Source organism: Sturnira hondurensis, unplaced genomic scaffold (assembly GCF_014824575.4).
Source record: "Sturnira hondurensis isolate 20B ecotype Veracruz unplaced genomic scaffold, ASM1482457v3 Scaffold0003874, whole genome shotgun sequence".
In the NCBI taxonomy this organism is placed as follows: domain Eukaryota; kingdom Metazoa; phylum Chordata; class Mammalia; order Chiroptera; family Phyllostomidae; genus Sturnira; species Sturnira hondurensis.
In genome coordinates this window covers 79355-91537 of record NW_028076505.1, presented here as the reverse complement: position 1 = coordinate 91537, position 12183 = coordinate 79355, and the positions used below count along the sequence as shown (strand labels likewise).

At 46.8% G+C, this 12183-nt stretch overlaps 1 protein-coding gene across 2 annotated transcripts in view; it reads right to left on the bottom strand.

The window, feature by feature from the left end:
• Positions 1–4925: 4925 nt before the first annotated feature.
• KCNJ15 (potassium inwardly rectifying channel subfamily J member 15) overlaps positions 4926–12183 on the bottom strand; it is a 45538-nt gene continuing 38280 nt past the window's right edge. For both annotated transcript variants that reach the window (XM_037042961.1, XM_037042962.1), the window contains one exon: positions 4926–11247. In XM_037042961.1, coding sequence (XP_036898856.1) covers positions 10103–11247 — 1145 coding nt within the window. In that variant the 3' untranslated portion in view covers positions 4926–10102. The remainder of the gene's footprint in view (positions 11248–12183) is intronic.

Here is a 12183-nt window from a genome sequence, read left to right as displayed (position 1 = left end):
TTTTGCTGAGTAAACATCACGTGACGCAAGGGGCCACTTTACCCGACAAAGAACTGCAGGCCTAGGCTGTCCTGGCGTGCGTGCCTCCCAGCCTCTCCCCTTTGCCTTCGGGAGCACAGACTGACCCTCACATGGTGGCTTCCGCTCCAATCCCGCTCGGGGACGTGAAGACGCCGTTCCCACACCGGTCTACCTCACTCATGTCCTGCTCTATTCCAACCTCTCCTTCCAGTGAGGAAGCCCCAGTCTGGTACCCAGTTCCATTCCTGTCTCGGCCGGTGTCCTCGTGCTCCAGTTCCAGCCTTGGGTTTTGTCCCTGAAATAAGGCTTGCTGGGCTTTCTCTCCATGGGCCCCTGCTGGGAAGAGGTCCTGCCTCGAGGTGGGGCCCTGGGGCTGGGTCCCACCCCTGTAACTTCTCTCCCTGGGTCTTGTCCTTTGTGTGTGTCCTCACTGCACTTCCTCCCGGTTCCCTTCCCTTGACTGACCTGCCCCAGACCCCGAGAGATTTGCAGACCAGTCTTTCCCAGTATGAGACCCATCATCAGAACCTCCCTACACAGTCCACTTCCAAGGCCTCCCTCTGCCCCTGCCTGGCATTTCGAGCTTTGTTTGGTGTCTGGGCCCTGTCCATTACCACCCTGACCCTGGTCATCCTCACAGGACTGAGTGTGTGGGGGCCACACCCATGTCCCTGAAGGCTCCTGACGCTCAGTGTAGGATCCCAGCAAACTCTGCAGATTCCAGAGTGTTTGTTTATCTCTATAGAGCTCTCTTGGTCTCTGGGCTAAATCAGCCAAGACCTTAAAATGATTACCTATCTTCAAGTTTCACTGAAGAGCCCAGTAGCAATGGTCACAAACCAGGTGTCTGAAGCTCAGCCAAATGTTCCCATGGAAACTCCCCGCTCTGTCTTCTGTAGCAAAGCCCCACTACACACATTGTCCGTCTATAGCATTAAGTCAGCATCCATGAGTCACGTCTGTGGCCACCTAGCAACTCAACCTCGGTTTGGTTTTCTGTTGATAAAAACACTTGAGGGCCAAGCAAATGCTTATTTACTCCAAGAACCTCAACTACTAACTCCCTTAGGCTCCTATGGGGGCCCTGTGTGACGGCCTACCCAGGAGGCAAGATGGAGCTTGTGGAAAAGGATGGGCTTGTACTTTGTTCAGTCCCGGGTTTTATACCTGACTCTAACTTATTAGCTATGTAACTTAACTTCGCTGGATCTCAGTTTTCCCATCTGTAAAATGGGGGTCCTAACAGTTTCTACACATGTTAAGAAGATGTGATTCATTGTGGATGAGAAAAGGTTTGACAGAAAACAGCCCCTCAGAGTGATCAGATCAGAAATTCCTAACCGGGGAGGTGATAGTGGGCAGTCCACCCCCACCCTACATGCTTGTAATAAAAGTTTACCTTTGCCTTAAGCAAGCCCTGTCCATTGTTTCTGGGCATCTAGGTTAACAGCCCTTTGAAATCAGCTATAACCATTCTCAAGAGAACACACGAAGTTCACTGTCCTGCAGTCCCATCCCCACCTCGCTTTCCCCACACTCATGTCGTCTTTCTCATGTTCCCTCCTCAATTTCAAACAGCTGACAACTGTTATTTTTTGGGATGTTTGAGAACTTGCTCCCCAGCATGTTGTTGGTTTGGCTCCGATAAACTCTTATAAACTATCCTCCACAGGTTTGGATGTTTCTTACGTCGAACCAATCATAGTGAACGTGAAGAACTCTGGGCCACACTAGGTACCTTTGCTCGATCTCCCCGATCTTTTTCTGAGATTTTTTAATCCTGGCCACTGCCGTGTCTCTTCTGTGGCCAATTGTTTTTCCCTACAAGCCCAGGAAAGGCCTGTGGGCTCTTGTTTGCATCTTGGTGAGTAGCATTCATGACCCTCTGCCCTTTCCTTCCAGGCTGGCTGTTTCCTGACGTTTCTACCTCCCAGACACTGATTCCGTAGGCTCGACTCCTGGATACAGACCTCTGGGCGCATGCTAAGCCTCCGTACACTTTCTCCTGCCTCCCAATCTCACGCTCTTCCTGGGCGATCTATTCTGCGTCACTTTCGCCCTGGCCCTGGGCCATCACACACAGAGATCAGCTCCACAGTGACAGTCCCATGTTGTAAATGCAGGGATTACGACACTCCACCAGGAGGGAAAGGCCCAGCTCACTGCATCAGCTTGCGGGGTCAGAGTGGGTGAGACATGGGGCCTTGGTGAGCTCTCAGGTCGTCTGTGAAGTGTGTGTTCAAGTTACAGCCCATGAAGGGAGAGGAAGCCAGAGCTGCGTGTCCTGCTCTCTTCACCGGGTTTAAAATGGACCGTCAAGTGTTGGAAGTGGTTTGAAGCATTCAGAGCCCTGTAGGTGTGAGTGTCCTTTGCTTGCTGCAAAACAAGATGTGATCAGAAGTCATGAGATGTGTGTGTGTGTGTGTGTGTGTGTGAGTGTGGCTTGTATGACCAGAGGCAACAGGCCTCACGGGCAGCAGGTCAGCTGGAGGGGGCGGGGCCAGGAAAAGCACACATTGTTCTGAGTTAACTGACAGTGAGCCTTGTTTGTGGTGGACTGTGGCAGACCTTGACCTCACGTGTAAACAGAGTGCACAGAGAGTGGACTGTTGAGAGCAATAGTGTCTGACAGATTCAACAGAGGCAAACCAACAGAGATAGAGCAAGCGGTCTGTGGGACAGGAGAAAACATGTTTGAGGCTCTCAAATGTACTACATGCTAAACATTATTATGGCAGCCTTACATTCAAATAAAAAGGTAGGAAACCCGAAGGAAAACTCAGTTTTGAGGAAGAAGATGGACTTCTGCATAAAAAAATTAACCACTGAAATCGTTGGTTTGATGTTTTTGGAGACAGGTGCACCAAGTCCAGGATCCCCGAGGAGAGGACTGTGATCTGCTAGGATGCTGTGTCCCCAGCCCAGACCCAAATGCTGCTGCGACAAATTCCCACACTCATGGACGGACCCAAGACCACAGTATGGTGAACACAAAGCTGTCTCATCTTGGATGTGGCTAGCTCAGTTCTCAGCCAAGGTCACCCCTTAAAGGTAAGCGGATGCTTGAGATAATAGAATAGACAATAATACATGTCAGAGAAATTTCATGCAAATTACAATGAATAAAACACATCCTACTGATGAGCCTCATCACTATGCACTTCCTGGAAAACATTTTGGAAACTACTTTTTTTGCCCCAAACGACATCCTCAAATGTGACTTCCTACTATATGACCAGGCTTTTTTATTTCCAACTACCACATTCTCACTCAAACAGTCTTGCCACTGCTTTGGATGTTGCAATCAAATGAACCAAGGTTCCAAAGAGCAGGTTCCCAAAGGGATGCTGGAAGAAAGTTTGGAGCTATGGCAGCCACATGTGCCCATGTGGCTTCCCTAGAAAAGTGTGTCAAGGACAACGGCTGTCCTTGGGTGCATATCTGCTGTGCGGATTTCAGATGGCTGTGCTGTCTTACAGTCACACTCATACGGGTGTCTGTAAGGCTTATATAAGTACGGGTTTTCTTTCCTTCAATCCATCCAAGTAAAAGAGCAACAGCATGTAAAGGACTTTGGTAGGCAATGAGGTGCTGAAACATCGCTGTGAAATAATTACTGGGTCTTTAATCATTGACTAAAATGAAATGATCAGTACAGCATCAAAGCAAAAAAGAGAACAAGATGAGGCAGGGATTTCATTTCTTTTCTTTGATTAGAAGGGAAGCAAAATGCAGTCCTTCAGGTACTGACAGAAACGGACCTCTTAAGTTCTTAGGGCCCAGCTGTCCCCAGGGAGGGTGGCCAGCATTGCTGCAAACAGCTCTTTGGACTGAGTTTATCTCTGAGGTCTCTAAGGAAATGTCAGCTTCCTCTCCACAGCACTCCCCCGCAGCACCTTGCCCAGTCCACTGAAGGAACCGGAGACTCCTGACTGTGGAATTGGCTTTATTGTGTTTGTATGTTCTATTGTTTCACAGATTAGAGTGATTCCATACGTAAAAACAGAAAGGTGATTCGGTTGCATACGCAAAACGAAATAGTCTCACACAAAGAGGTATGAATTTGTAAAACACGAAAGGACATCATTAAAGCTGATCCGGTGTGAACTGGGCTCAGCGGCCCCAGAGCACCCAGGCCACTCAGTGGGAGATGTCCAACACGCACCAAACAGTAGCTCAGCCTTGGGAAACGCGAGTCACTATTCCGCCGAGGCGCAGGCAGGTATAGGACGCGCATCAGTGTCGCAGTACAGCGATCAGACGCGGAAGAATACGTGGCAGGAGACGGAGGCACGATGCAGACCCTGGCAAGGGCACGCCGCTGGGATTTACAAGGGGTGGGACTGTTTGCTTGTAAAATCTGCATGTGATTTGGGATTTTAGTCTTCATAACCTTCCCTTGAATTTCATTAAGTGGTATTTTGGAGTGGGTCCTTTTGGATTCGAGAAGTCTGTTTACCAAAGCAGCCGCTTTTTAACTTACAATTCCATGACACCGCACAGAAATAAGTCTTCAAAAATAGATCGCAGTTGGCCGGTGTCCTGCCTTCCTCTCCCGACTGCTATTGAATACTCCGTCAGCACACAAACCGGCTTCCTCTTGTGATCTGGAAGTTTGTTTTTGTAAAAAGCCCCTGACACAGTCATACTTCCTGCGATGATTTGTTTTAATACAACATCCTTACTCTTAAGATTTGATTGCTGATGAAAAAAAAATGTAGTTAAATTACAGAGATGAAAAAAAAACTGCATTTCTTTGAACTCCCCTCCATTCGCCTTCTTGGAAACCCTTTTTAAATAATATTAAGGACATCTGCACTAGTAACAATACTAGTAATAATAAGCTGAGGGGTCACATTTCTTAGCTCAGAGTCAACAACATCTGACTTTCTTTCTTTTTTTTAAGGAAATAGCTACTCTATAATCAATTGGAATGGCTACCTTAGAGTCTGATTTTGAGCAAGTTCTACCACTGACTTGAGTACTTTTGGCTACCTTAAGGGGGTGGAAAGGTTTGCATACTAGATAGGATTTGGTCTCAGATAAAGACCATAGCTCAGTACGATGTCATGAAGTGGGAGCTGCTGCTCAAGAAGTTTGCTGACGGGTTTTCTAGACTGACTCCTTCTCCATCATCGGCTTTTCCATCCAGTGTCGGCCAGGAACACAAAACCCTTGGCCTGATTCTCCCACAAGGGGCTGGGAACAAGGGCTCCGATGCACCCAGCGAAGGTGCCCTGAGCCCCGCACCCTGGGCCTCTCCTGGATGAACAGGCTCCCATAGATGGCATCCTGCTCCACGCTGCATAGAATGTGCCAAAGGCCCCCTGTTTGCCTGCAGTTTACTCGTACTAATGGAGCAAGTCAAAAATATCCAAATATCCAAAGGGATATTTTCTAGAGAAATACCCTTTCTCTATTACCAGTGATGTGAAAACCGTCACTTCCAAAGAAAGGGCTATTTATGTCCGGCTCTTGTGTGAATATTTTCTCTAAGGGGTGGCAGAACTAGCAAATTAATATTCAAGACCAGTGAAATTGGGAAAAAAGTTTTCTAACTGCTTATGCAATTTTGTGATTTATTGATTAAAAACGACATTTAGAGCATCATCCTAAAGTCCAGACAGAATGCAGGACACAAGTCACTAAGCAGGACATGCCCTACGTGCCCAGCATGGCTGGCATTCCTCATTCTGGGGTCCTACTCAGGGTCACGGGGCCTCCACACACACACAGCATCTTTGGCTTTTATACACATGTATCAGTGACGTTCTAAACTGACACAGTCAACTCCTGTAGTTTTATTAGGAACTAATTACCAACTCTAATCAAGAGCTTTTTCTCTGTCTTCTATTTCTACACACCAGCAGCATACTAATGGAAAAATAAAAACTCCTGCCCCAGTTTTGGATTGCCTATCTAAACGTCTACACATTAATTACTAATTTGAACTGAGGATTTTCAAGCCACAGAGCTACCTGACCTGATGGAGTGGGTAGCCAGGGCGAAAACCAACGGGCCGAGTGTGTTCCGGGCTGAGAGGAAGCTGAGTCCCACAGGAGAATGGAGGGAGGATGAGAGCGGAGGGGAAGGGCTGGCGCTTTAGGATGCCTTATATTTCTTTTTCATGAGGCATTTTGCAGAAGTAATTGGGGGGGGCGGAAATTGGACTGAAATCATCAGTATTTCTTAAAAACTAGGAAGATGGTCTCTCCTGGGGCCCCAGAGGTCTAGAACAACACTGTCTGTTGTCATATAAAAGCGAGTGGCCAGTTTTTCCCTGCAGAGAAGTTCTTCACCGGGAGAAGAGAACTGATGTACAAGCTAGTCAATCGGGCATTTTTACCTTTGTTATTCTAAAGACAAAGGTTTTGTTTTAGATCCTTTAAAAATAAATCAAACCCACATAACAACAATAAAAAGTTTACTGACAAACACTAATGCCTCAAGAAGTTAACTCTTTCGTTCTTTAAAATCCCAGTTTGGTTCTAATCACCTCCTTTCAGTGAAAATTCTAACTTGGGAAACTCTGGACTCTGCTCTCAGACACTGGAGTCTGGCAGCAGACAACTCATGCTCACTGTGGTCCAGGGACCTCAGGTTTGGCTGCTTGGCGGGTCACTCTGATTAAAGATAAACCGAGATTCACAAAGGGCAAAATGTACGTAGTGAGTCCATTGGATGTCAAGTGTTAAGCTTTGGACCTTCAAGGGTAGATTTTCTTCTCAGGGGAAGAAAATTCAGAGCACCTTGGATCCATCCAGGGTCAAAAGCTGGATTTTGAGTGTGCAGTTGGAAACCAATGCTTGAAATGCTAATGCCTCTTGTTACAGGAAGTCCCACCCCCCCAAGCCGTGATAAGATACCTGGATTCAAAGCTAGGTATTACAGATGTTTAACAGGCAAAGGAAAGCCAAGCAAGAACAAAGCCAAGACTGAGAGACTGGAAGTGTTCCTGACACCACGTGGTCAAGTGTCTGACCCTTAGGCCGTCGTGATGACACACAGAACCAAGCCCGAGGACAAGGGTGGCCCTTTACTGAGCTACCAATGCTTAGGCCCTGTGCTTTCTTCCCTTTTCTGTTTCCTTCTTTCCCCAGACAATGTCTGAGTACTAAAGATCTAAGCCAGGGGCAAAAAATAGTATTGTAATCGAAGTGTTTATACAGGTTTATACACCTTAATTTACATTTCAATGATATCGAAATTCACAGTCAATTAAAATTGAAAGTTAAATCCAAAGAGTTGTTTAAGTTCATTTAAATCTACAGTCCACTCATTTCTGGCTGTTTTCCCTTTTAACCAGTTAATTTTAATTTCTGGAGCCTCTTCTCGGTGTTGATAGCCCCACGAATGGGAAAGGGGGTCCCTGTGCACTCTGCCACAAAAGGTGGCTCACCGTGAGGGTCCGTGAGTGAATCTTTGCTGCACTTGCAGGCCCATTGGCCACTGCGGACCATGTACGCACAACAAACTTTACTACTGACATAAGGAAGACACCACCTCGTGGTTTCTCAACAGGAACACGGCATTTTGGGATGGTCTCTCTGAGACGGCCTGGTACATGGGAAATACTTCAAAATGCAAAAGCTTTTTGGGGTCAGAAGCGCTCCATGAGAATGGCTTCTTCTCAGTTGAGGGCAGAGTGTGAACCTGTTTTCGCCAGAAGACCGTGTCCAGACAGATCCACTCTGCCACCAGGGTCCTTCGTCAGCGTGTAGGCGTGAGAGCGTTTTGTACAAAGTGATACCAAATGAGCGTGCCTGGGAAAGGCCAAGCTTCAAACCAGTCACAGCTTTAGAGTCACATAGTAAAAATTAGGCTACACGATTTATTGATTTACACAGGTATTGGCTTTGAAGACACTGCGTATTTATTTTGTGTGTAGTGCAGAAGATCAGGTGCTCAAGCCTTCCAAATTTGGCTGAAATAGATATGCTAAGTGAACATAAGAAATATTTTTTCCATTTCTTGCTACATCATGGTCCTATATGCAATACAAGTACGTAAAACTCCTAACCTTGGTCACATTCAAATGAACATTGATGGAGATACCGTGAGAAGAATTGGATAGCTTACAGGAAACCTGTAAGCACACCCATGACGCTATTCTGCTGTTGATTATGCCACGATATACAATCAAAAATTACAGAGAACAACTGCAAGGGGTAACACCTAACTCCATGTAATTTTTTAAGATCTAAAACAACCTGCCAGGAAATGATCAACAGAAAAAGGAAAGATTCCTGAATAATTAAAGACAAAAACTTCTTGTGCATTGAGAGTGCTCTCTAGGCTTTTACAATTTCAGACCCCTTCATTACCTGGGCAGTCCATCTCAGAGGTGTTGGCCACATTTTCTGTGAATGAAAATGAGGCAGCGTCAAGAGATGGCCAGACTTGCCAGAGTCCACATCATCAATTACCGACAGTCTGAATCCACACTGCTTCCCTGTGTCCCCCGCGTCCCAGTGTCCCCAGTCCTAGAGGAATCCCACAACTTCCACAATTGTGCTCCAAGAGCCAGTGTGCGAGTCCTCGTGTATATGTGCATGCCTGTGTGTACACGTGTGGGCTCACGTGTATGTCCATGCATCACCTACACACTTACACTCGTGCTTCTTGAGCAAATACACAAATCCATCCCATTTTGAGTGAAATGAGAATTCACCTTTGGCGCATTTAGCCAATCCTAGCCCATTTATCCCCTGCACCAAAGAAATACAGGGTGCCTGGTCCCTAAATTCCGCTGAAGGCAAAGTGTTACTCTGTAACACTGAGTTGCACAAGATTTGTTTAAATTCTGAGAACGTCCTTGACATGTTATCTGATGATTGGATTTTGCCCATGCTTCCCAGACTCATCTGTGTATGAATTACCCTCCCAACTCCTGTGCTTGTGGGACCATTCAACTTTCTAGATTTCAACATCTGAGCAAATATCTGATCCTTACACAGCTTAATTTTTCTTTCATTCTAACTATTCTCCACAATCAGATACAATACTTAGCTGGAATGAGACAACCATTACTTGCAAGAGCTTTATTTGGCTCTCAGAATGTCAGTGGCACTTCCTCTGGGGACAAGGCATTTTAACAGATAAGGAAAGAAGTGGCTGAAAGGAAGTGTGGTTCATAAGAATGAACCAAAGGAAGGATGGGTCCGGAGGCGGCGTGGACCTGGGACCCACAGAGTCCCATGGCTTTTCAGAAGGTTCCTTGAACACACTGCCCAGAGAGGAGCTGTTCAAACTCATTTGCACACAAGTCACTTGGGGGTCTTAGTAAGATACAAACTCTGATGCTCTAGGCTGGGTGGGGCCTGGGCATCTTTACTACTAATAAGCCCCTAGAGGGAGCTTGCTGCGGCTGGTCTGTGGTCCATGTTTTGAACAGAAAGGGCATGCTCCAAGGGAACATGAGTGTGAGCAAGTACCCTCAGCTCCACCTGCGTATGTCTCCACAACCCTTAACTCCTGGTCGATCAACTTTAGTCCACACAATGAAATCCACTGGGGAAGAGGTAACAGTGGAATTATCATACTCTGTGAGTACAAAATATGTCCCCCTGACCCATTACCAGATAGCCTCCAGTACATATAACATTTTCTCTGCCTGAGGAAAAAAAAAAGAGAGTGTTTTAAAGCAATGATATAGTGAATATCAGTGAATAGTGAACCACATTTCAAGTCTCGGCCATGTCTTTGAGTGTTGGGTTGAATAAATACCTTATGTTACAGATGCTGCCCTTATGCAGAAAAGCATTGCCATTCACTGTCAGCATTGCTGAATGTCTCCCTCCATCCAGCAGGACATTTTTGCAATTGCCATACACCAAGGTCTTCGAAACATAGCCCCATTTTAGAAAATTCAGATTTTGAGAGTTTGTTTCAGACAAAGCATCTAAACAAGGAATGCTCTTGAAAGTGGAGACTCTCGTTTAGCCACCAGATCAAAGGAAAAGATAGATTTTGCATGTCTGCACAGTTGGGGGTTTTTTAGAGTGCACCCACACATTTTCGGTGGAAAGGAGCTCAGGTATGGAAACCTCAGCAGAGTGAAACTGAGGCCGTGGTCCCACCATTAGACATTGCTCTGTTGCAACAGAAGCGTTCTCAGTTCTCTTTCCCGCTGATCCTCCTGCCTGTACTTCTCCTCAAGTTTCTGCTTCTCAGAGTCTGCACAGTAAAATGTGCAATCGGAGCTCTTCCGAATCTGCTCAAACTGACTAAAGTCGGCCACGTACTTCCCATTTTTGGAGAGAGAGACCACGGGCACGAACTCGAAGCCCCAGTAGATCTCCTCGGGGACGTAGGATGTGCGGCTCTGGCAGACGGCGCTGGTGGACTCCACGGTGGCGTTGAGGAGGACCACGAGTTCGAAGTCCTTCTCCTTCAGGTTCTGGGGTGTGAGATCTCTCAGGGGGCTGGTCTCATCCAGCACATGGTAGAATGTCAAGGGCAAAATGAGGAAGGGGCTCTCTGAAGAGGAGTCCACATGGAATTTGACGGTGGCCTGGTTGAGGAGGATCCGCTCCCCCTCCTTGGTGACGTGGGTCTGGAGGAGCTTGCCAGAGAGCTGGCACTGAATGAGGAGACTCTTCCGCATGTTGGCCACCTGGATCACCAAGCACAGCTTCCCGTTCTGCTTGGTGATGACCGCACAGTGGCTAAACTTGATGGTCTCTGCCCGCTTCTTGGGTCTGGCGATTTTGGCCAGGAAGGTGCCTGTGATGAAGATCTCAATCAAGGTCGTGATGACCAGCTGAGCCACCAACAAGAAAATGGCATGAGGGCATTCCTCTGTGATAGAGCGGACGCCATAGCCTATGGTTGTCTGGGACTCCAGGGAGAAGAGGAACGCCCCCGTGAGAGAGTCCACCTTCATGATGCAGGGAGTGTGATTCGAAATGGGCTCGCTCACCTCTAAGTCCCCGTGAATGAACGCGATGGCATAGTAGATCACGCCAAAAAGGAACCAGGTCATCACAAACGTGGCGGCAAACAGGGTGAGCTTATACCTCCACTTCATGTCGATCACAGTCGTCCACAAGTCTTGAAGGTAGAGTAAGTAGATGCCGTCCACTTTGTCGATTCTCACATTGCTGTGTCCACTCTTGGACATGACCCGAGGTCTGTGGGACTGTCCAGGCCCGGCTGTGTGCTTCACCAGGGGAGCGCTGGACATGCTGAGGCGCATTGGGTCCATCGGCAGGCTCTTGGGACCACCTAAGGACATGACAAAGAAGGACATATTATTACTGTCACAGATGGTAGGACATCCAGAAAATACAACTAGGATATCCATGTGACATAAGTAGGAATGCACGTGGACATACACAGGAGACTTCTGAAGGCAAGACCGATTGACTTGAACTTGAGGAAATGAGGAGCATAGACCCTGGAGACAAGCAAACCTGGCTTACATGCTGACCTTCCAATGCATTTGCTGTGTGAGCCAGGATAAGCGATTCAACCTCTCTGGTCTCTAATCTGTACAATGAGAAGAAAGCTTCTGTCTCAGGGGATTTGTAATAATTAAAGGAGACAAAGGCCATAAAGGGCCAAACCAGAGCCTTGCAGTTAAACAGCGACATTCATCTTCCCTCGCGTGATCACACTTGCATGCATCTACCCCAAAGAGTATTGTGACTATTCATGTACATTCAGGTACCATAGATTTCCAGTTTTAGAAAATTTAAAAGTAAGTTGATTGAGCATACGGTCAGTATGGATACAACTAAAATTTACCATCCGTAAGTTTTTTGTTTTTTTTTTTTTAAGAGAGAGAGGGAGAAAGAGAGGGAGAGAAACATTGACGTGAGAGAGGAACATTGATCAGTTGCCGCTCGTACACACAACAACTGGGGACCGAACCCGCAGCCTAGGCACATGCCCTGACGGGGAGACAAACTGGTAACCCTTCACTTTCTGAGATGACGCCCACCCGACTGCGCCACACCAGCTGTAGCCATAAGATAGTTGTTGACGAGCAATGGGAACTGCTAATACAAATTTTGTAAACTTAGACAGTATTAATAAAATGTTCAAAACTTACCCTTCTGCATGGCATTTCCCGTAACAGCAGTTTATTTTGCCCCTAACCCAGTGAATAATTTAGAATCCATGATCTCTCCTAGTCTTGATTACACTGGAAAAGACTAA